At 45.5% G+C, this 25,460-nt stretch overlaps 1 protein-coding gene across 1 annotated transcript; it reads right to left on the bottom strand.

Moving 5' to 3' along the window:
• Positions 1 to 945: 945 nt before the first annotated feature.
• Positions 946 to 25,165, bottom strand: AKR1B1 (aldo-keto reductase family 1 member B). Its single transcript, XM_053609063.1, has 10 exons — positions 25,009 to 25,165; positions 10,612 to 10,779; positions 9,809 to 9,925; positions 8,754 to 8,831; positions 8,350 to 8,472; positions 7,775 to 7,881; positions 7,368 to 7,449; positions 6,699 to 6,782; positions 3,662 to 3,744; positions 946 to 1,346 (listed from the first exon to the last, which is right to left on the bottom strand). The coding sequence occupies exons 1-10, from the start codon at positions 25,072 to 25,074 to the stop codon at positions 1,304 to 1,306; spliced, it is 951 nt and encodes a 316-aa protein (XP_053465038.1). The 5' UTR covers positions 25,075 to 25,165; the 3' UTR covers positions 946 to 1,303.
• Positions 25,166 to 25,460: the final 295 nt, after the last annotated feature.

The raw sequence follows: 25,460 nt of genomic DNA on the forward strand, positions 1-25,460 counted from the left end.
CCACCAGGATAAGCAGATGTCTCGAGGGCCCAGGCCCAAGGCTGGCAGGTAGTGAGGAGCAGCCCGCGGCAGGTGGGGCTTGGTGCTGCCCTTCATCCCTAGGTAAGGCCCAGCGACCACTGCAGCCTAATTAACTGTATTGCGGTGGGAGTGGGGGGGTTGTATCTTAAACATGGATGAATGTGCAAAGTAGTTGACGTGACTCGATCATGGGAGTTATAACCATCCAACAGATAAAGCCAGTGACAAAACAACCTAATGTTATGAACATTCAGGTCAGCACCTGCTCAGTTCATCTCTTTCTTGGCCTTTATCAATTTAATTCTAGATGAGGAAATGTTAGCAATACAAATAAGCACCAGTATTAGGACCCAAAGGCCCTTCCTTTTGTAACCCCACTTAACACACTCATCCTCGCCCAGCTGGATGCCTCTGATGCTTTTCTTCCCTCTAGTCTACACAATGGGTTTCATAAAAGCAGCTTCTCTCAGGTAGTGCTACTTATAAGGTCAACAGCTGACTTTGGCCTTCACAGATAGGAGAACAAATGCGTAATCTGTGAAACTGAAAATCGGTTTATGTCCTAGTTTGGCCCTAAAGCTGTGGTTCTCCCCTTGGCTACACATTAGAATAAAGCAGCTTATAAAAACTCTTAATGTCCTGACCACACCCCAGTCTTCAGGGTGAGGTCCAGGCATCATGAGGTCATTAAGACAAGGAGTCTCCCCAGGCGACTCCAGTGCCAGGCGAGGACAAGCTCTGCTGCCCTAAAGCTAAACTGGTGAAGTACTGGGCAAGCAACCCCAAGTAAAAGAAAAGTCAAGTTCTCACTCCTGCAGCAGAGGCGACCGGCCTGCTCTGTACATGCAGGGAGTGATGGTTGGGAGAGAGACAAAAGGTGGCTTATCATTTCAAAAACCCAAGACAAAATAGAACAGCATCAAGTTCACAAAAGCACTTTTTATTTGAGGCAAAGAGAAGTCTGGCTAAACGGATTATTGTTTAAAGAGTCAAAACTCAACTGTTAGTGGCACTGTTTTGACTTTGTAGATTTTGCTTCTCCTTGGTCAGAAAGGGTATTCGGGTTTTATTTTCCCCAGCTGGGCAAAAAGAAGGGCAAGGAAAACTAAAGATCCTTCTACTCTACTGATACTGCCCTCCAGACCCAACATCAAGCCAGACATGCCCTCACTGGCCAGTCTGAAGGTCGCTGTCCCTCAACTGAGGCCACATCACATTTGCAACAAAGATGAGGCAGGAAAAACAGGTGTTGGTCACTTGGGAAGAGCAGGCATCCGCAGCTTCAAAACTCCTCGTGGAAGGGGTAATCCTTGTGGGAGGCACAGCTGTCAGGAGAAAAGAGAAGATACATCTGCTAATCAAGGAAGTGATTTTGACTATAACAAGTTCTCCACACACAGAAATGCTAAGTGCTTCATTACAGGCAGAAATAGGGGCCTTAGAGGCAACAAGGCAGTTCTGAGTCTTCAGATCACAAGTCTGCAGCTGGGGTAGCAGCTCACTCCCCAGGCCCCTTTACCATGGGTTGTCACCAGGCACATGTGTGACAGACACCATCCTTCCTGTGTGCCCAGCACTGTACCTGAGGCGTGCAGGACGGTAAGAGGATTCCTGCCTCCCAGTAATTCAGTCCAGCTGGTATGGCTGGACAGTACCTCTCTGTCTTAGTAACAGGATGTAAAGAGCAAAGAGATAATAACATATGAGACATTCAGTCTAGGGGCGCAGGCCCCATATACCGAGGGTGGCGGGTTCAAACCTGGGCCCGGCCAAACTGCAACAACAATAACAAAAAAATAGCCAGGTGTTGTAGTGGGTGCCTGTAGTCCCAGCTACTCAGGAGGCTGAGGCAAGAGAATTGCCCAAGAGCTGGAGATTGCTGTGAGCTGTGATGCCACATCACTCTACCAAGGGTGACAAAGTGAGACTCTGTCTCTAAAAAAAAAAGATAGACGTTAAGTCTATTTGACATTTCAAAGTGAAACAACCCCAAGTGCTCCAAGGTACACAGGAGATACCTCCAGAAGCTTCCTAATATCAGCAGGAGGTGAAGAGAGCCCAACACAATAGTTGAGGATTTGATACTGGAAACACGGGGTAGAAACAGGGTTGAGAGGTGCAGGTGTGTTTACCAAGGCTCACTGGCCTACCTGAAGGGCCAAAGGCTTACACTGGGAATACAATGACAAGGAGGGAGTGAAAGGCAGAGTGAACCCAGCTTGTGGTACATAGCTCTTATTCAAATGTCCAAAGCTCCCCCAGGGACCTGGAGATGTCAAGGACAGCCTCTTCCTCACACGCCAACCCCAGCGCACTCATTAGTAGGGTGCAGGATCTGACACCTGTTTTTAGACTAGCAGTAGACATCTGTTTTTAGACTAGCACTGAAGGTGGGAGGAATCTAAATGGAAAACGAACGATTAGAAAACCACTGTGGTTTGTCAGTCCAGAGAGTGCTTCAGTGTACTCTGTCCACGGTGGGAGGGCAAAGGAAAAACGGAATGAAGGAAGTAGATTCTGAAAGAATGGATGTACCTTGGTGACTGCTTCACTTCTCTTTCCCTTGCTAATTAAATCCAGAAAAAGATTGTAATATCTAAAGGTTAAACTGCCTTCGTAGAAATCTGGGAGGGGCTACGCGTGATAAACTGTGACCTATTTGGAGTCTGAGGCCACAGTGTGACAGGAATAGGCTTGCCAGGCACATGCTTGCCTGAAGCACAAGAGACTCGGGTCCAAGATGCAAACTTGGCAGGCATCTGCCTGGGGCTGTGGCTGAAGCCACCAGCAGGGCCAACTTGGAACTACAGGTGAGAGCACAGAAGCTGGGAAGAGAAAGCTAGCACCACACCCTGCGTCTTAGGGTGTGGTGCCGTTTTGTTCAGAAGAGAAAGCGCTCAAGAAGACAGTAGAAAAGAGCTCAGACAAGAGCAAGGGTAGTGAGAGAGAAGTAGGGTCTTAGTCTCCACTGAAAAATGGGAACTTGCTTCTCGAAAGTAGAAGTTTTAAACTTTATTTAGTTGTTGTACTGGAAGGAAAAGAAAATCAAAAACCTTCCTAGTAATCTACCATAGATTCCAAACAACAATTCAGAAGCAATATAAAGAACCAGGGAATGTGCAGCTGGAGGGGCCTTCGGTGACCCGGCTTGGTCAGAGGAGATAAAGGACATTCTCAGAGTCATGTGGCTTACTACTGTCAGAGCAGGAACTGACGAGCCCCAGCTTCACAGTTATCCTATTACGCCCCTTTTATCAGGGTCATTGAGACCAAGAGTCATAGGCAAATTCTTCCAGGATTTGATTCGAGGCCACCTGAGATCATCTGGTTTCAGAGAAGCCACTAGGATTTAAAAATTACATGACAAAAGCATTATTTCAGGTTAGGCGGGCAATGCCTCTGGGTCAGGAAGATAAAGAGTAGATCTCTTGGCATTTATATCCCCCCCTGGCTCAGTGCAGTTCAGCTGATGCAGGTTTAAATGTTCCTTGCTGCACATGGATACAAAAGCAAGGAGAGTGCAAACATGAGACAGCTGTGACAAAAGCCAGCGGATGAGAAGGCCTGCGGGGATCGTTCTTTTGTTCGGCAGCATCTGATGATTTCCTAGGAACTGACTGTCAGTCACACGGGGACTTACCTCACCAAGGCACAGACCCTCCAGTTTCTGTTGTAGCTGAGTAAGGTGGTCACATCAGTGCTGCTCAGTTCAAAGTCAAAGACCTAAAAAATAAAAATCCAGTAAGCTCTGCAAATAAGTCAAGGACAGAATTTTACGCAGAACCCAGATGAGGTGTCTTCCATGCCCTGGAGCAGGGAGGAGCAGAAGGGAAAGTGAACTTAGAGGACGTTTATTTTACTACAATTCAGCAGACACACAGTTTGGCTAGATGCTACCTGGAACAATGAGAACAGTCCTTGCTTTCTAACACTTCCAAGCAAAATGATACTTTTTATTCTATTTCAAAAACACTACTAAGCACTTCTGTAATAAACACCAGTGATGAGATAATGATGGGTAAGATGTGTCTTTTCCTATTTACAACAAAGCAAAGGACAGATGTATTTAAATAGCTATAATACAAAGAATAATTAATTATATGCCATGTAAGATAGTATTTAAGATGGCCTAAGAATAATAAGGTTTTCATAGAGAGGGCAAGAAAGGTGTGTTGGTCAGAGAGAAACACCAACGTGAAGGCAGCAGACTGCTCACAACTCAGCTGGCATGGAAGCCAGGAAACTGGTTAGTAGGCAGGCCGGCAGGCAGGCAGACAGGCAGTCAGATAGGCAGACACAGAGAAGCAGACAGGTAGACAGACAGACAGGTAGGCAGGCAGACAGGCAGACAGACAGGCAGGCAGACAGATAAGCAGGCAGGGAAGCAGACAGACAGACCAGTAGCCAGGCAGACAGGAAGACAAGCAGACAGGCAGGCAGACAGGTAGGCAGGCAGGCAGGGAAGCAGACAGGCAGACAGGAAGACAAGCAGACAGGCAGGCAGGCAGACAGGCAGACAGGAAGACAAGCAGACAGGCAGACAGGAAGATAAGCAGACAGGCAGGCAGACAGGTAGGCAGGCAGACAGGCAGACAGACAGACCAGTAGGCAGGCAGACAGGCAGACAGGAAGACAAGCAGACAGGCAGGCAGGCGGACAGGCAGACAGACCAGTAGACAGGCAGACAAGCAGACAGGCAGACAGGAAGACAAGCAGACAGGCAGACAGGAAGATAAGCAGACAGGCAGGCAGACAGGTAGGCAGGCAGGCAGGCAGACAGATAGACCAGTAGGCAGGCAGACAGGCAGACAGGAAGACAAGCAGACAGGCAGACAGGAAGATAAGCAGACAGGCAGGCAGACAGGCAGACAGACCAGTAGGCAGGCAGACAGGCAGACAGGCAGACAAGCACAGGCAGACAGGAAGACAAGCAGACAGGCAGACAGGAAGATAAGCAGACAGGCAGGCAGACAGGTAGGCAGGCAGGCAGGCAGACAGACAGACCAGTAGGCAGGCAGACAGGCAGACAGGAAGACAAGCAGGCAGACAGGCAGACAGGTAGGCAAGCAGGCAGGCAGACAGACAGACCAGTAGGCAGGCAAACAGGCAGACAGGAAGACAAGCAGGCAGGCAGGCAGGCAGACAGGCAGACAGACCAGTAGGCAGGCTGGCAGGCAGAGAAGCAGGCAGGCAGACAGACCAGTAGGCAGGCTGGCAGGCAGGCAGACAGAGAAGCAGACAGACAGGCAGGAGAGGGTGCACATATAGCCAGAGCCACGGCAAGTCATTAGCCTCAGAAGATGAGGCAAAGAGGCTGCTGTAGATCCTGTGATTTTATAACTATGGGAAAAGGCACAAAATTACACAATGAGATGAAAAAAGTAATAGCATTTTGAGATGACTCATTTCTTTTTCTCTGGGACTACAGGAACCTGCCACAATGCCTGGCTATTTTTTGTTGCAGTTGTCATTGTTGTTTAGCTGGCCCACAGAGTTCAAACCCAGCAGCCTTGGTGCATGTGGCCGCCGTAACCACTGTGCTATGGGTGCCGAGCCAGTTCTTTTTTTTTTTTTTTCATACTACCTTGAAACACTGAAATATGAAACAAAGGATCCACTTCTAGTAGGATATGCCTTTATTTCCAGGGTGGCCACTGCTCAGATACTTTATCTTGACTAGTTAAGTCTGTACGTAAGAAGAAAACTGTCTTTTCTGCTAAACAATAAGCCCTGCTCCCCTTCCCCATGCTCACCCTCACCCTAGTCTCCTATGTGACAAGTGGCTTGTGTTATTGGCCAGCCTCTAGCCAGTAGAAACAGACAAAATAAGCTGCTCCTGTGGAAACAGAGCCAGTCTGCTCAGAAGACCCATGGCCATGGCTGTGCCATACTCTGAGCCAGATCCTGGATGAAGACCAAGCGTCCTAGTGTGAGCAGATGCTCTGGGCCATCAGGATCCTCCTAGAGCAGTTCTCCTCTCAGGATAGCTCCCTCTACCTGGGAGACAACTCTAGGCAGCTGGGGATGCCCTCTAGGGCACTCTGGGTGCCCACATCAAACACTCCCTGGTGCCTTGACACAAGCCCTGCTCTGCCCATTATCATATGGGCTCTTTGCAGAGCTAGCAGGTGGGCCATGGAGCCTAGAAGGACCTTTGCAATCCCTGGGCTTATCAGCATGTTTCTTGAGCACTTACTAAGGTATTAACACAGCGTGTGAAGCACTTTGATGCACCGTCATATTCAGTCTTCCTAACAATCCTCGAAATAGTTATTTTACAGATGGGGAAACTGAGGCATAAGGCAGTTATGCAACTCTTCCAAGATCATACAGCTGGCAACTAATGGAGCTGTGGCGCAAACCCAGTCAGAGTTGCTCGAAAATGAGATTATATGGTGTTGAGAAGCTTAGCAAAGGGGTATGCACGCACAGCATGGAGCCACCGAGGCAGAATGCTGCCCCTACCCCACACCTGGCTCCACCAATGAGCAATCAGTCTGAAGTCCACAGCTCACTCGCTGCAGCTGACTGAAGCTGGCTCCCCAGCCTGAGAGGACAGCATGGCAGGGTTCCCACAGACGACAATCCAAGGATTGTAGGAGGGGCCCTGGGAAGAGTCTTCCCATCCCCTACTTCACTGAGGAAGGCCAGGGCTGGCTGACCAGCTAGGATATTACCTTGAAGTTCTCAGCAATGCGTTCAGGTGTCACAGACTTGGGGATCACCACCAAGTTCCTCTGCATGGGGAACCGGATCAGAACCTGTGAATCCAGAGAGAGGATGAGTGCGTATGTGCACTAGGCACTCTGCCTGTCCTTCTTACTCAGCCTCACACACACAACCCTGGAGAGGTGAGAAAAGAGAGGCTCTGAGATGTTCAGGTCACACCTGAACTAGTTTCACACCTAAACTACTGGACTAGCTTCTCCAGGCAGGGGTCACAGTCAAGTCCAGATCTGAGTCCAGGTCCTGCTCTTAGCCACTGTACCATGTGCTTCAGTGTTGCCATGTATGTGCCCACAGTGAGACTTTGCACTGGAAGCTCACAAGAGCACCTGGAAGTTTAAGAACATTTCCTGCACAGCTGATAATAAGAGCTCTTATATTTGTACAGAGATGAACGGCCACATAAATTCCAAGAGCTGTCCCCCAGGCAGCGTGGGCAGGTACTGCTGCTGGAAAAGCCCATGGCAGAGTCTGCAGCCCTAATCCTTTCACTCTCTACTATAAACTGCAGGACCCCTGCAAGGTCTCGAGGGCCATTACCAATCCCTCTTAGCTAATGGGGACCTGCAAGAATATACTTAGTCCTGGAAACAGTCGCAAACCCCTAGAAATGGCTGTACCTGGGCTGGAGTTTTATTGTGCTTGGCTGCAATCGCCTTGATCCTGGGATCCTCTAGGAGGGATGGGTCCTCTGGCTTGGCCCTGAGGACAGAAAGACGGTTCAGATCAACAAACATCATCACTGCCATTCAAGGCAGCCAGAAACCCAGACCCTAATCCTTTCATTGATCTGAGAGGGAAGCCTGCCAGTCTCCTCTTGATTCAAAACTGGGTTACAAACTCACAACCCTTTAGAAAAAGAGTAGGCATCTTTCTCCTAGAAGCTTCAACTTATCTAGGAAAGCCAGCAAGATTCCAGTGCTTCTTCAGACCAGCTCTAGAAGCATTTTCTTTGATATTGAATGTTTTTTAGTCATTTCTAATCTTCACCAAGTCACACGAGAACACGACTCCACAGAAAGCTCACCAGGGCCTGTCAGGAGAGCCAAGAGGGCTGTAGGCAGTCACTGCGATGCCTTTGGACTGGCAGTACTGGACTAGTTTCTCCTGAGTTAGGTACGGGTGGCACTCGATCTGCGAACAAAAACAGGGGGCTACTGAGGGCACAAGGTGACCTGACACAGAAGTTATTCCCCTACCAACTTCTTACTGCCAGATAAGCTACAATAATTTTCTATGTATCCCAGCCAAAATCCTTGACATTAAGAACAATGACTTTGTTACAGATGTTCTATGGCCATAGGGTCTAAAGGCTTTTTCTGGCTTTAGCCATCTATCAGCTGTCACAGGTCCAAGGATCTCAAGGACTGTGTACTGCTCATCTGTCAGACCCCGAGTCATGACAAGCTAGGCTCAAACCCTTTCTCTCTTGCAAGTTTCCACTCCCAGATGTGCCCTGTCATGCTGAATCATAACTCAGGACACCACCAAGGCCCAGGTGCACCCTCATGGCCACTGGCTGGGTGATGGAGACAAGACCCACTGCCAGGATCAGACAGTAAAACAGGATCCCACCAACACCAACTTTCTGGTGGATTTTACCTGGTTAACTGCTGGCTTATACTTCAGGCCAGGTTTGTTTAAGAGCCTTTCGATCTGCAGATGGTTGAAGTTGGAGATGCCAATAGCTGCCACCAGCCCTTCATCTACCAGCTCCTCCATGACCTAAAGGCAAAAGAGTGTCTGTGAGGTACAGAATGAGTCCAGAAAGGACCAGGATCAGAAGCATCTTCTGTGGCAGTTCAGCAGGCCCTGACCTCACTACTCAGTGCCAGCAAATTAGATATTTCAGAGGCCAAGATATGGTAACATGAAAGCCAGGCCAGCTTGGATGAGACAAGAAGAACATAAACCAAAAGCAATGTAAGAAAAGGCAGAGAAGATTACTCCTAAGGAGAATAGGGAACTGGCACCTAGCAATAAGGCTCACTCAGGGAGTGTCTTACCGTCCAAGTGTCCAAAACATCCGTGTCACTGGGAATCACATTGCCTGCTTCGTCCAGTGGGAAAAAATCCTTCCCAGCCTATCATTATAATCAAAATCAAACAAAACAATCAGTAGCAGCCCCTGACAGACCTGCTGGGGGAAACTTCATCTAAAAAACTTCTAAAATGCCACCATTGGCTAAGTTCTTGGAAGATAATCAAGGGCCAGTCTGTGTGTCAGTATGAAAAGGAAACACACAAACCTGGTTTCTTGTACCCCCAATGAATACCCCGCCAAAAAAAAAAAAAAAGGAAAAGGAAACACACAGATAACCCACAGACACTTTTCTATCAAATAGGCGGCAGTGAACAGACGGTCTGATGGACATAAGGACAATACTCAGTCACTGAGATTAGCCCTACCACGGACTTCAGTGTGTGGAGAGGGGAAGGACTCCAGACCAGGACTCATGGGGCCCAAGTCCTGGTGGTCACTGGCCTATAAAACCATCACTGGACCAAGCTTTGCTGGCTTAACACAAAAAAAACAAGAGAAAAGTCAAGTCTCTTTAGGCCCCAATATGCCACAGGGCTGTAAAACAGAGCCCTAGGATGAAACCCACACACTTTGCACCTGATGCAGGTGATGCAGGTTAGGGAGCCAATGGCTAGACAGAAGGCAGAGTTCTTATTGTACAAAGAACCAGGCTGCCATCAAATACTGATCAGGTTTCTGTGCAATGGGGTATATGTGTGGAATGTTGAGTGGGGACACACACACACACACACACAGAGGTTGGTTGTATGCAAGAGTTTGGAGGTAGAGAGGGAGGCTGGTTGAAGGGGCCAAGGGCTGACTGTGCGCAGGACACACAGTAGACATCAAGTTTTAAATTATACAACCACCAAATGACAAAGAGTGGCGTTCCTCAAACTTGGAGGAAGGGTGCCTGTGAGTCACCTGTGGTTGGGACTCGGATGGCCTGGGTGGGACCTGAAATTGATTTCTAATAAGCCCCGGTAATGCTTTCCCTTCTGGGGCTCAGGGATCTGGTCAGAGCCGTGTGCCCCATACCTTAAAGCCTGTTGGCCAGTGAACAAGGTAGAGGTCCAGGTAGTCCAACTGCAGGTCCCTGAGCGTGTTCTTGCAGGCTTCTTTCACCAGGCTCTTCTCATGGTAGGTGCACCACAGCTGAAGCCAGTGAGAAAGCACATCTCATCACTGCCACGCACAGGGCTGCTTCCTGGCTGGGAGCCAGACAGCTCCGAGACAGAGCACTCTCCACTCCCCACAGCCCATGCACTTCACCCTGCTGCTCTGAAAAGCTGGAAGGAGCTTCTGTTTCATACTACAGGCCCTAACTTAAAAAAAAAAAAGGTAGGATGACCAGGTCAAGGAAACCTTGCACAAGGACCAAAGAAAAGGCATACAATAAAACAGAATGGATAGGTCAGCCAGCCAGCCCTAGGCCCTAACTATGAATTCTCGGGGGAATTTTCCCACCAGGCTGGTCTTTGTGACACTAGCCTCACCCTCCCACCCGAAGCCCTTTGCCTGGGGACAGCTTCTGCCAGCAGTGGAAATTCAGTGTGCAGATGGGACCATCCTTAAAGATGACTCCCTGGAAAGGAGTGCCAGCCTCTTCAGCCTGGGGCTCTAACCAGTGGGCCCGGATGGAATGGTAACCAAACAGACAGCCATGGACAGGCAAACTCTGGAGCCCTCTATGGCCTTGGGTAACACATATATCCTAGAAGAATCGCCTGCCACGTGATGACTGTAGCTGTACTCAGAGTACAGACTCGGCTCCTGAGAGGATGGTGCCAGTGGATGAATGGGCACGAGAGTCCTTCTCTAGGCACCCTGCAAAGTGTCACCTTGCTAACGATGAAGAGCTCCTTCCGTGTCACCACCTGCTCCTTGAGCTTCTGCTGGATGGCCAACCCCACCTCGTGCTCATTCTGGTACACATGGGCGCAGTCAATGTGGCGGTACCCGATGTCGATTGCTACCTTCACCGCCTCCGTGACCTGGCCTGGAGAGGACTGGAAGGAAAAAGAATGTAACCCATGGGAGGCGGAGCAAGATGGCAGCCGAGTAGCAGCTTCCTTGCATCTGGGCACCGTGAGTCTGGGGATATAGGACTCCAGGCATCTCTGGCTGGTGGGATCTGCCTATCATCACCCCTGAGAGGATACAAAGAGTCAGCGAGAGACTTCTGGACCCCAAGAGGAGGACTAAAACAGTGGAAAACCGGCAAGTGGTCGTGTGTGTTCAATCCATCTAAACCCGCCCGCAACTGTAAGTTCAGTAGCAGCGAGACTGCAAACCAGAAAGGCCTTACCTGTGAACTGTTTTGGTGTCTTTGGACTTGGCACTCAGCTGAACTGCCTGGGGGAGAGCCTGAGCGGGAGTGCGGAAAACTTTGGCCTTTGTCTAGGGCCCCAGTCTGAGCCGCTGAGCCAGACGGAGCTAATGGTGTTTGGCTCTGGGTAACAGGCAGACATTGTGAGCGATCTGCCCCGGCAAGCTCTGCCCTCAGGGTCACAGAGCTGGAATTGGGTGGGAGCTGGTAACCCAGCGACCAAGTAGCCTAAGGGTGGGGTCTGAGCCGCCTTGCAGCCCTAACCCTCGGGGGCAGAGGGAGACCAGTTTTGACACACAGGGTAAGTGGATAGCCACTTCAGCAGTGATTCCAGCGACAAGCACTTCCCTGAGAAAGCTTCTGCTCAGTAAGTGAACAAGTTCAAAGTGCCTTTTAAGTGGGCTGAAGAGAGATTTAGGGTGTCTACCTGCTGGGGTTTGAGAAACTAGCAGCCTCCAGTCGTATCAGAACTGTGATTAACATCTCATACCCCAGAAGACCACGTGTTGCCCAGACAATATTCAATAACATATACATACTGCTTTGTTTTTGGTTGTGTTTTCTTTTTTTTTTTTTTGGTTTGGTTGTTTTTTTTTGTTTATTTTGATGTTGTGGATTGTTGTTTTTTTGTTTTTTAAGTTCAACCTTTTCCATACAGATCCTTTTTCTTTCTCAATTTTTCTAGTTTAATTATAATTTCCCATTGCTGCCTATTTCAATAATTAGAACTTCATTTTTGTTAGTGTTTCTACCGCTATTATTTGGTTTTTCCAGCCAATTTTATCCCGTAAAGTTTTGTTTGCTTGTTTTGCTTTGATTTATAGCATTTTTGTCTTTCCTCTCTACTTGGTGGAGGTGGGGTACTGTGTCTGATCAGGTTAGCAAAGAGCTGCTGACCTCAAGGGAACCACCCAACTGGGCACCCCCAGAAGGTGGGTTTCTTTTTTTAAGGTTGTATCAAAGTACCCTACTGTACGCCTATATTGCTCTGTCTCCCTCTTTCTGTGCCTCTCTTCTTTTTGTCAATATTCCTTTTACCCACCCCCTCTCCTTTCTCTATTTTTCTTTTTCTTTTTCGTATCACTCGGTCCTCCTTTCTTTCATCCCTTTTTTGCTCTTAAACCTTCTCACCCTTCTGGTCCTGTAACCCTTAGTCCACAGGCACGAGAACTTAAAGAGCAAGAGGAAGTGAAAGGAAAATTAGGGCAAGGAAACAGATAAAAGAAATCACTCATGAGGAAGAATCAGCAGAAAACTCCAGGCAACATGAAGAACCAGTCCAGAACAACCCCACCAAGGGACCATGAGGTAGCTACTGCAGAGGATTCCACCTATACAGAAATGTTAGGAATGACAGAAAGGGAATTTAGAATACACATGTTGAAAACAATGACAGAAATGATGGAAACAATGAAGGAAACTGCTAATAAAGTGGAAAATAACCAAAAGGAAATCCAAAAACAGAATCAAATAAGAGATGAACGATATGAAGAATATAAAAAGGATATAGCAGAGCTGAAGGAAATGAAACAGTCAATCAGGGAACTTAAAGATGCAATGGAAAGTATCAGCAACAGGTTAGACCATGCTGAAGAAAGAATTTCAGAGGTAGAGGACAAAGTTTTTGAGATAACTCATATAGTAAAAGAGGCAGAAAAGAAGAGAGAGAAAGCAGAACATTCACTGTCAGAATTATGGGACTTTATGAAGCGTTCCAACATACGAGTTATAGGAATTCCAGAAGGGGAAGAAGAATGCCCCAGAGGAATGGAAGCCATACTAGAGAATATTATAAAAGAAAATTTCCCAAATATCACCAAAGATTCTGACACACTGCTTTCAGAGGGCTATCGGACCCCAGGTCGCCTCAACTCTAACCGAGCTTCTCCAAGACACATTGTGATGAACCTGTCCAAAGTCAAGACAAAAGAAAAGATTGTGCAAGCTGCCAGGAGTAAGCGCCAGTTGACCTACAGGGGCAAATCCATCAGATTGACTGCAGACTTCTCTAATGAAACTTTCCAGGCAAGAAGACAATGGTCATCTACGTTTAATCTACTTAAACAGAACAATTTCCAGCCCAGAATTCTATACCCTGCTAAGCTAAGCTTCAAAATTGACGGAGAAATCAAATCATTTACGGATATACAAACATTGAGGAAATTCGCCACAACAAGACCAGCTCTACAGGGAATACTTCAACCTGTTCTGCACACTGACCACCACAATGGATCAGCAGCAAAGTAAGAACTCAGAAATTAAAGGACAGAACCAAACCTCCACACTGATGCAAAAGATAAAACTAAGCAATGGACTCTCACAAAATAAGACGAATAGAATACTACCACACTTATCAATTATCTCAATAAATGTTAATGGCTTGAGTTCCCCACTGAAGAGACATAGATTGGTTGACTGGATTAAAAAACACAAGCCATCCATTTGCTGTCTGCAAGAAACACACCTGGCTTCAAAAGACAAATTAAAGCTCCGAGTCAAGGGTTGGAAGACAATTTTTCAGGCAAATGGAATTCAGAAGAAAAGAGGAGTTGCAATCTTATTTTCAGATACATGTGGATTTAAAGCAGCTAAAGTCAAAAAAGACAAAGATGGTCACTTTATATTGGTCAAGGGAAAAATACAACAAGAAGACATTTCAATTCTAAATATCTATGCACCCAATTTGAATGCTCCCAGATTCTTGAAACAGACCTTACTCAGTCTGAGCAATATGATATCTGATAATACCATAATAACAGGGGACCTTAACACTCCTCTTACAGAGCTGGACAGATCCTCTAAACAGAAATTAAACAAGGATATAAGAGACTTAAATGAGACCCTAGAACAATTATGCTTGATAGACGCATATAGAACACTCCACCCCAAAGATAAAGAATATACATTCTTCTCATCACCCCATGGAACATTCTCCAAAATTGATCATATCCTGGGACACAAAACAATTATCAACAGAATCAAAAGAATTGAAATTTTACCTTGTATCTTCTCAGACCATAAGGCACTAAAGGTGGAACTGAACTCTAACAAAAATGCTCAACCCCACCCAAAGGCATGGAAACTAAACAATCTTCTGTTGAATAACAGATGGGTGAAGGAAGAAATAAAACAGGAAATCATTAACTTCCTTGAGCATAACAACAATGAAGACACAAGCTACCAAAACCTGTGGGATACGGCAAAAGCAGTTTTGAGAGGAAAATTCATCGCTTTAGATGCCTACATTCGAAAAACAGAAAGAGAGCACATCAACAATCTCACAAGAGATCTTATGGAATTGGAAAAAGAAGCACAATCTAAGCCTAAACTCAGTAGAAGAAAAGAAATATCCAAAATCAAATCAGAGATCAATGAAATTGAAAACAAAAGAATCATTCAGAAAATTAATGAAACAAGGAGTTGGTTTTTTGAAAAAATTAATAAAATAGATAAACCATTGGCCAGACTAACGAGGAACAGAAAAGTAAAATCTCTAGTAACCTCAATCAGAAATGATAAAGGGGAAATAACAACTGATCCCACAGAGATACAAGAGATCATCTCTGAATACTACCAGAAACTCTATGCCCAGAAATTTGACAATGTGAAAGAAATGGATCAATATTTGGAATCACACCCTCTCCCTAGACTCAGCCAGGAAGAAATAGAGTTCCTGAACAGACCAATTTCAAGCACTGAGATCAAAGAAACCGTAAAAAATCTTCCAACCCCAAAATGCCCTGGTCCAGATGGCTTCACTCCAGAATTCTATCAAACCTTCAAGGAAGAGCTTATTCCTGTACTGCAGAAATTATTCCAAAAAATTGAGGAAGAAGGAATCTTCCCCAACACATTCTATGAAGCAAACATCACCCTGATACCAAAACCAGGAAAAGACCCAAACAAAAAGGAGAATTTCAGACCAATCTCACTCATGAACATAGACGCAAAAATTCTCAACAAAATCCTAGCCAATAGATTACAGCTTATCATCAAAAAAGTCATTCATCATGATCAAGTAGGCTTCATCCCAGGGATGCAAGGCTGGTTTAACATACGCAAGTCTATAAACGTTATCCACCATATTAACAGAGGCAAAAATAAAGATCACATGATCCTCTCAATAGATGCAGAAAAAGCATTTGATAAAATCCAGCATCCTTTTCTAATTAGAACACTGAAGAGTATAGGCATAGGTGGCACATTTCTAAAACTGATTGAAGCTATCTATGACAAACCCACAGCCAATATTCTACTGAATGGAGTAAAACTGAAAGCTTTTCCTCTTAGAACTGGAACCAGACAAGGTTGTCCTCTGTCACCTTTACCATTCAATGTAGTGCTGGAAGTTCTAGCCAATACAATTAGGCAAGACAAGGAAATAAAGGGAATCCAAATGAGAGCAGAGGAGGTCAAACTCTCCCTCTTTGCTGACGACATGATCTTATACTTAGAGAACCCCAAAGACTCAACCACAAGACTCCTAGAAGTCATCAAAAAATACAGTAATGTTTCAGGATATAAAATCAATGTCCACAAGTCAGTAGCCTTTGTGTACACCAATAACAGTCAAGATGAGAAGCTAATTAAGGACACAACTCCCTTCACCAGAGTCTCAAAGAAAATGAAATACCTAGGAATATACCTAACGAAGGAGATGAAGGACCTCTATAAAGAAAACTATGAAATCCTCAGAAAGGAAATAGCAGAGGATATTAACAAATGGAAGAATATACTATGCTCATGGATGGGAAGAATCAACATTGTTAAAATGTCTATACTTCCCAAAGCAATCTACCTATTCTATGCCATTCCTATCAAAATACCAACATCGTACTTTCAAGATTTGGAAAAAATGATTCTGCGTTTTGTATGGAACTGGAAAAAACCCCGTATAGCTAAGGCAGTTCTCTGTAACAAAAATAAAGCTGGGGGCATCAGCATACCAGATTTTAGTCTGTACTACAAAGCCATAGTGCTCAAGACAGCATGGTACTGGCACAAAAACAGAGACATAGACACTTGGAATTGAATTGAAAACCAAGAAATGAAACTAACATTTTATAACCACCTAATCTTTGATAAACCAAACAAGAACATACCTTGGGGGAAAGACTCCCTATTCAATAAATGGTGTTGGGAGAACTGGATGTCTACATGTAAAAGACTGAAACTGGACCCACACCTTTCCCCACTCACAAAAATTGATTCAAGATGGATAAAGGACTTAAATTTAAGGCATGAAACAATAAAAATCCTCCAAGAAAGCATAGGAAAAACACTGGAAGATATTGGCCTGAGGAAAGACTTCATGAAGAAGACTGCCACGGCAATTGCAACAACAACAAAAATAAACAAATGGGACTTCATTAAACTGAAAAGCTTCTGTACAGCTAAGGAGACAATAACCAAAGCAAAGAGACAACCTACACAATGGGAAAGGATATTTGCATATTTTGAATCAGACAAAAGCTTGATAACTAGGATCTATAGAGAACTCAAATTAATCCACATGAAAAAAGCCAACAATCCCTTATATCAATGGGCAAGAGACATGAATAAAACTTTCTCTAAAGACGACAGACGAATGGCTAACAAACACATGAAAAAATGTTCATCATCTCTATATGTTAGAGAAATGCAAATCAAAACAACCCTGAGATATCATCTAACCCCAGTGAGAATGGCCCACATCACAAAATCTCAAAACTGCAGATGCTGGCGTGGATGTGGAGAGAAGGGAACACTTTTACACTGCTGGTGGGACTGCAAAGACCTCCCATTGGATCCTGCAATCCCACTACTGGGCATCTACCCAGAAGGAAAGAAATCCTTTTATCATAAGGACACTTGTACTAGACTGTTTATTGCAGCTCAATTTACAATCGCCAAAATGTGGAAACAGCCTAAATGCCCACCAACCCAGGAATGGATTAACAAGCTGTGGTATATGTATACCATGGAATACTATTCAGCCATTAAAAAAAATGGAGACTTTACATCCTTCGTATTAACCTGGATGGACGTGGAAGACATTATTCTTAGTAAAGCATCACAAGAATGGAGAAGCATGAATCCTATGTACTCAATTTTGATATGAGGACAATTAATGACAATTATGGTTATGGGGGGGGGAACAGAAAGAGGGAAGGAGGGAGGTGTGTGGGGCCTTGGTGTGTGTCACACTTTATGGGGGCAAGACATGATTGCAAGAGGGACTTTACCTAAGAATTGCAATCAGTGTAACCTGGCTATTGTACCCTCAATGAATCCCCAACAATAAAAAAAAAAAAAAAAAAGAATGTAACCCATGGAGCCAAAACCAGAAAAGAAAACAGTTTGCTAAAGAACAGCGGCAGCGCAAACCAGTGACTCTTGCTGAAGCAGCTGAGACAGGCCAGCGTACACTTCAGAAGAGGCATTTTAAACTCTGAGCCCTCAGACACAGGGGAATTTAGGTGAAATGTCACATCATTTCACTGTAGGAGAGCCTGATAGCCAGTTAATAGCAACATAGATTACTTTTCAAGGAAATAAGGGTCTGTATTATTTCCTTTCTTCTTTACATCCACTGATTTATATAAACCACTGTATTAAAAAAAAAAATCCTCCAGGGTGGCGCCTGTGGCTCAGTGAGTGGGGCGCCGGCCCCATATACCAAGGGTGGCAAGTTCAAACCCAGCCCCGGCTGAACTGCAACTAAAAAATAGCCGGGCGTTGTGGTGGGCGCCTGTAGTCCCAGCTGCTCGGGAGGCTGAGGCAGGAGAATCGCGAAAGCCCAAGAGCTGGAGGTTGCTGTGAGTCCTGTGACACCATGGCACTCTACCAAGGGCAGTAAAGTGAGACTCTGTCTCACAAAAAAAAAAAAAAAAAAATCCTGCTCTACCTGAATCCTGAAATACTAAAGGAAACCAATGCCTTAAAATACCTCAAAATACTTCAAAACGAGCTGTATTATGGACTCCAATTCCCATTTGGTTCCCAAGGTCAGCCAGTGAACACCTGTCCTTTACAGTACTGTCTGGCATGAATTCTGATACTGGCAAACACTCGTTCTGGGAGATTATCATGGTCATGAAGTCACGAATGCGAATGATGCTGACCGGAAGGCCTGTGTGTCAATTCCTACCATATGAGGATCTGCTTCAGGGGGTGGAGATAGGGAGGCCCCTCAGAGATATTAGCCGAGAGGAATGAATTAAAAGATAGGAACCGGGGACACAATGTAGTCTGTGGTCAGCCCAGTAAAATGACTGAATGAGTATCCATGCCCAAACCATCTGAACACTTGAGTGACATGAACAGATGTGGGGAGCCTAACTGCTGAGGAGGAAGAAGTCCTCGTGTGGCAGCAAGCTTCACCAGCATCCAGATAGACTGCACAGACACATCCCTCACCCCGACACTGCTCCTGGTCTGATCAAAAAGCTGAACACTAAATGTGCTCAATGGACTGCTGAATGAATGGAGCACATTCCTTTGGAGAGCCAGGGTAGAAACAAATGAAAAGGCAAACTCCCCAGGGCCATCGGCAGCTGCTGTTTTGACATCAGCTGTTTTGAATAGGCTGAAAGGAAGACCACAGCCCAGTAGAACAAGCCTAGTACCACAGCCTGGTAGCAGCTGCGTTGGACTCCCATGCGGGGACCAGGAAGCCAGTTACAGGTGCTTGCTAAATTCAGGTGAGGGCTAAGATGCCTTCAGATGATCTGTCAACATTATGTGTCCCTGGAGCACTGCAGAAGCTGCGCTTGCAGCCTCCCCACTCTATATTGAAGAACAATAAGCAGAATCTCAGCATACCCAGAAAAGAACAACCCACCACAGGTTCTCTGTGGCGTCCAGGTTCAGCTATACTGCTGTGATCAGGGAGGGCAGAGCAGGGAGGGCAGAGCATAAGCCCACCCAGGAGGGAGTAACTGGGTCAGAAGCTGGGTGAGGAAAGCATTTGCCCAGCACTCACTGAACTTTCTTCTGGCTTGACAGCACCTCGACTGATTCCCCTCTGAGGAGCTGCTGAGCTGCTGCTGCGTGCCCTGTCCTGGGCCTGGCTGGACACTCACTTTGCAGTCCTCAGGCCTGGACAACGGGGAGAGCACACTTTCCAAGCCTGAGCTAGCCATACACTGCTTGCTATAGCGACTGGCACTGAGGCAGGAACATGGCTCCAGCCGGGCCGTGAGATCCAGTTTTTGGACCTGAGCTGGATGAACTGGGACAAGCTCTGGTTCTGTTGTGGTCCCTGTGCTGGACAGCATGTGCCTGCAGCTGCTGGAGAAACACTAAGGGAGACCAAATCCTGACGGCCTCACTGTTAACCTCAAATCCCAAATACCCATAGTCAACAACATCATTTGGGAGGTCAGTGGCTCCCCATCCCATAAATTCATCTTTTTTTTTCTGCTTAAGTTGGTTTTTCAGTTTCTTGGAATCAAAAGAACACAGAGATTGGGAAGGCAAAGTTGCAAATGGTTAGCATAAAACAAAGAAAGTTTGTGTGCTATTTTAATAGAAGTCAAGGACAGAAAGTCAAGGACTACAAGAAGTCATGAAGAAGTTGTTGTTTTCTAACTGCCGGACAGATGCTGGTTAGCTGAGACACCTGTCCTAGGAAGCTGACCAAAGTGCTATCAGTGCTTTCAAAGGGAATAAAAATGTACATGTACCAGAACCCACAACTATGTTCAACATTAATTATCTCAAGGTTGAACCCTTATTAACAGTGAAATAGCCATCTTTAGTTCTGGTGAGAAACTCACTCAAAAAACTTGGGAATGCAGACACGATTACAATATCTCCCCACTCCATGTCAACACAGAGAGAATCAAAAAGAAGGGAAAGGACCACACTGAGACTTATAAAAGAACATAACCATGAAAACATGCTTCTACACATTACAAATAGCTGAACTGTACAAATCCTACATGTTTCTAACCTGATCCTGCCACTCATCTGTCCTGTGACTTGGGCAAATCCACCCATGCCCATTTCCCTAGAACCTTCCACCTCCTCGAAGCTCTATGTTGGGCAGCAACTTTAAGATGTTCTGGGATGATGGTACCAAGTGATGGCGGTGAGAAGCCTCTGCCTGAGTCCCCCACTCACAGGCCAGCCAATACCAACTCAGATAGTATCAGTGTACCTCTCATACACACAGATACACACAATATTCCTTTAAAAACCTAATCTGGTCCAGGCACAGTGACTCACACCTGTATGCCAAGGTGGGAGGATCATGTGAAAGTAAGAGTTTGAGACCACTCTGGGCAACACAGCAAGACCTGTCCCTACAAAACAATAATAAATTACTGGGTGTGGTGGCATGTGCCTATAGTCCTATCTACTCAGAAGGCTAAGGCAGGAGGATCACTTGAGCCCTGGAGTTCAAGGTTGCAGTAAGCAATGGTGATCATGCCACTGTACTCCAGGCTGGGCTCTAAGAAACTGAAACAGAAACAAAGCCTAATCCTCTTCCCTTTTGCTTGTAGGTCTTATTAGTAACTTCAAGATAACAGTCCTCCCTCTTACTTCCTCTGGAAGTCAAAAAAGAAAATCAAGCTCTAAACAGAAAGATGGTTACAGGACAGGATCTATAGTAAAAACAAAGTACCTCAGACACTGCATCCTTTGCACTATTAACTGTGGGGATTTCTGGGAAAAGGGAACTCTGTTTCTTGTACTTCAAAAAAAATTTTCTGCAGTTAGCAGGTATTACTTATGAAATGAAGTGGTGGGGGAATAAAGGAAACTTTACTTTGGGGGAAAAAATTAATCTTGGGTAAGAAATATGAAAACACTGTGCCAGTGATAACCCTAGAGCAAGAAACAGGAAACTGTAACTTTTGATGTGAATAGATTAATAAACAGACAGAGTCATCAACCTCTAAAGCCTTGAAAAGCAGCATATCACAGAAAAGCTGTCACTGAAAAGCATCATTTAATATCTTCAGAGAAACTCAGCCGGCATTATAAGAGAAGTAGTCTGTAACCGATTTTATTATTGGTTTTGTTTAAAGTACTAGTGGTACCAAAATAAAATTTTCTACTATTTTTCACTATAAACGTAAATCATTTTAACCATATGAAAGTTAAACAGGCATTTGTCAAAATATATTTCTCCTAGTTTCAATTAATTTACTTAGAATCTTGTGGAAGAGGAGTTGATGAATACTTTTATAAGGGGCCAAAAAAATATTTTAGTCTTTATGGGCCAAACAGTCTGTGTCAACTGCTCGGCTCTGCCTCTGTAGTAGAGAAGGAGCCACAGACAACACATACAGGAGTGACATCTCAGACCTGCGGTGAGTATGCAAGCAGGAGCCTCTGCCAGGTGTGTGAGACTCCCACTAGAGGAAGTATCAGGGGAGATCCAGAGAATTATTCCCATGTGCTACCCCTTTCAAGGGGGTATATACTACCCATAGTGAAGAGAAAATGTACTTTTCACTCTTTGATGTAAATAAACCAACCTCACTTGGTTCGTATGTCCAAATTCATTTTATGGTCTAAAAGTCTTCGAATGATAAAGACTGACTGCAGAAGAATCCTTCCCCCTGGTTTATCACACTGAAACACAGGTAATCTGGCTAACACTGTACTTATAAACTCAGAATCAAGTTCAGCAACAGGCACAGAGATTAACTCCCTCCCCCTTCTGTGTTAATCACTCTGTCCTCAATTCTAAGACACTATTGTCTCTACTTGTTCGATATGTGGATGCACCATGACTGGACTTTTTAAAATGTCATTGATTTTGAAGGGGGTGGAGTTGGGGGCGAAGGTGAAGACCTGCAAGGAGACCAGGAAGGAGAACAGTGAACCAAGCTCCAGTGCTGGCTGCAATGCCTAGAGCTCCTCTACTCTCTCCCAAGTCCCAGGATTTGGGCCACCACAAGCTTGCCCCACCAGGGAAAAGTGGCAGGAAGTCTTTCTTCACACATTTTCTTCCACTTCATACATTCTTAAAGTGGGGCGCTATGCCCCCAAGAGGCAAAAAATAGTTCCTGGGGGGCAGGAACTTATAAAATGGCTTGTGATCCTCTAAAAGACTATAGGACATAAACAGATGCATAGTATTATCTGTGATATTAAAATTTTATTTGGAGGAGTAATTTGGAAAAAAGTCTCAATAGGTTCCTAGGTGGGGGTTGGGAGAAAGGTGATAATGGGAAAAAGATTGATAAACATAGCTGTGCCTCCATCCCTAGGAGTATTCCTAGTGTACATGGGAGAGTTATAGTGGTCATTTACTACCATCAATTTTTCAACTACGTCAAAAACACTACCTGTAAGAGGACACCAGTGGGCATCAGAGGTCATTTCTGTTTGAAAGGCTTCCTGGGGATACAAGGCTATGGGCTTAGTGACTACTCAGTGGCAAGACTGGCAGGAGAAAACCCAGGTTTAAGCCACCTGGAGTATGGGGCAGAGATGGCCTCCACCTACATGAAACTCTCACCTCTGCAGGGAGAAGACGGTCTGAGGACTTTAAATAAAACAGCAGACTGTAGAGTCCTGCTGAGTCTGGTATAACACAGCCATTACAAATGACTACATCTTCTGTGGAGCACTTGGGAGAGAATATTTTTCTAGGAGAAAGGTATTAAGTCATAAAAAAAAAGAAAGAAAGAAAGTTTACTCCAAGTCTATACTTAGACCATTTATTTATTTTGCATTTTGCCCCTACCCACATGCCTCCATACAATTCTGTACCACCCCACTCCTTAACCCCAGAAATACAAGCAGGCTTTTTCACTGCATAGCTACCTCAAAGTTACTTTACTTCTTTATATTAATTTACCACGTAACTTTGGATACCTACAAAAAGCTGAAAATAGTAGCAAACAAGGTATAGCAGTACCTGGGTTATGAAGGAGATAGGTTCAGTAGGTTTGTTCTAAAGTTAAATTTGTATGTAAATTGGAACAGGTACATTTGCCTGTTACCTGTAAGAGCCCCTGTTCCTAAGGGTAACTTGTACGTAAATTGGAAGTTTGTTAACTCAAGGATTGCCGGGAGACAAGACTCTAGTTCTCCATGAATTCTGTCTGCTGGAATACAGATTTTATGATATTAAACAAATACACAGCTTGTGAGGGTGCTAAGTGCTTTAGTAAATGATTTGAAACCCACTTTTATAAACTTTGACTCCTTATTTACCCTGCATAGTGATGTTCAAATGATGGGTCAAGAAACTAATTTCTGAAGTTATGACCATAGTTTTTGGAAAAATGGAATTGAACAAAAATAATGGAAAGGTTAAATACTGTTTGATGAAACTTTTATTCCAGTCACATATGTATGTATGTGTGCTACATCATGAAATATGAAAAAAGGACTATATTTGCTTTTGTCAAGAAAGCATCTTTTCACATCCCTTCCAAGAGCATAACCTGCAACAGATAGAATTCAACTTGGTATCATGGCCATAATTCAATTATACCTTTACGACCACTACTGGACTTTTTGGAGGAAATACAAATTATGTATCGATCATTTTAGCCAAGACATACTTTCCGTGTGAGACAAGTCTATGATTCTTCCCTCAATTTTACATTTACTAATTTCCAACCACAAGTTTTAACCACCCCTATCCTACTTCCAAACCATCTCAGTGCACTCATCTTTTGCTTTTCCTTCTTTGTGTGCAACTATGCAACACCCAGGCCCATATTCAAAGTTCCTTTATGAAAGAAACCCAGGTTACAGCTGCAAAATGTAATATACAATACCCTGAAGCTCATTTATCAGCTGCTTAACAACATCAGGTTTTAACCCAGGCTTGGTGGCTCCTACCTGTAATCTGAACAACTGGGGAGCCTGAGGCAGGAGGATTGCTTAAAGCCAGGAATTCCAGGCCAGCCCTGTCTCTAAGAATAAACAAGGAAAAAACAAGCTGGGTGTGGTGGCATCGTCTGTAATGAGAGGCTGAGGTAGAAGGATCACTTGAAGTCAGGAGTTTGAGGCTACAGTGAACTATGATCAGGCCACTGCATTCCTGTCTGGAAGACACAGCAAGACCCTCACCTCTTCAAAAAGAAAAAAGTACTGGGTTTTGCCTCAGCTCCCATAATATCACCTGTCTGTATTCTTCAATTTTCACATTATCAGACTATCATTTTTGTTTCTAAAATAATTTTTCATATCCTAGTATCCAATTTTTCATAACTGTTATATTTCATGTCCCATTACCCCTATCAACGGGCGGGGCATTTCTCGGGGGATGCTGTACATGGTATTTAAATTTTCTGCAAAAAAAAAAAAAAAAAGTTAACCTTTGTGCTTGCTAATAGTTATCAGCTAGCAATCGGGTGCCCAGGTTGTCTGTGGAGTTTCACAGATCCAGGACAGCCCGAGATCGGTCCGGGCAAACGCGTGCCATCTAATTAAATTATCTGCCTTCTGTGGCCTCAACTTAAGACGCTTATTCCCGAGAGTAAACTGCTGAACCAACTGAGGACAAACTATTTACAAGTAAGGCAAAGGCGCCAACGGTGCCTGAGGAGCCAGGCTGGAGCTCAGTCTCCCGAGAGGCTCCGCGGTCCACCCCGCCCCGACGCCCAGGGCCTCCGTGACCTTTTGGTGGCGTCCGCTTGGGGCGCCCGCCTACATTACAACTGCGGCCTGGGGAGCCGCCCACCCAGCGTCGCCGGGCGGGGACGGCCTCCAGCGCGGTGCTCCCAAACCACAAACGCAGGACCTCCAGTGCGATGCTCTAGGCCAGGCCGAATCTGCCGCCGCGCCCCAACCACACACCCAGGTCCAGCCCAGTGGGCATTGAGCTGAGTGTGGCTCTCAGCAGGCCAGACGTACGCGGCGAGACAGCCCAGGGTCACTCCGGGTCCCTCCCTGCCCCCGGCCGCCCGTAGCCCGAAGCGAGCCGCAGGACCCCGTCCCCTAGAGCATCTACCTTCCAGGTGCCCAGCCCCAGCATAGGCATCTTGGCGCCGGTGTTGAGAACAACGTGGTCGGCCATAATTGCTGCGCTTCACAAAACCGCCGCACAGAACAGTACGGTAATTACCGGGCTGCGGCGCGCAGCTTTAAATAGCCAGTGCGGCCGGGAAAAGGGTGACTGGGATTGGCGCGGGGGTGCGCGAAAGAGCCTTCTGATTGGTCAGCCTGTGCTGCCTCGGGGGTCTGCGGGGAAGCTTGTTCCACTAGGTCCCAGCGCCTTCGGATTCTTCCTGCTACCACGGTTTGCCTATGCGCTCCGCTTGGGGAAGACCTCCCCAGTCACTGTGCGCTGGAAAATCAAAGGCGTTATCAAAAGTAGTGGGCATCTTATAAATAGACTAGGAAGAAGTGATAAGTTAGTTTATTTTAAGACCCCAGAAGAATGTGCCTACTGCCCAAATCCAG

This window comes from Nycticebus coucang, chromosome 11 (assembly GCF_027406575.1).
Source record: "Nycticebus coucang isolate mNycCou1 chromosome 11, mNycCou1.pri, whole genome shotgun sequence".
Lineage (NCBI taxonomy): Eukaryota > Metazoa > Chordata > Mammalia > Primates > Lorisidae > Nycticebus > Nycticebus coucang.

Excerpts from the sequence above, each read along its gene's own strand:
- AKR1B1 (XM_053609063.1), bottom strand. The coding sequence starts at position 25,074 with ATGGCCGACCACGTTGTTCTCAACACCGGCGCCAAGATGCCTATGCTG. Across the intron at positions 8,473-8,753 it reads ATGTTTTGGACACTTGGACG|GTCATGGAGGAGCTGGTAGA; the intron begins GTAAGACACTCC and ends TTTTGCCTTTAG. Across the intron at positions 6,783-7,367 it reads ACAATAAAACTCCAGCCCAG|GTTCTGATCCGGTTCCCCAT; the intron begins GTACAGCCATTT and ends CTGGATTCACAG.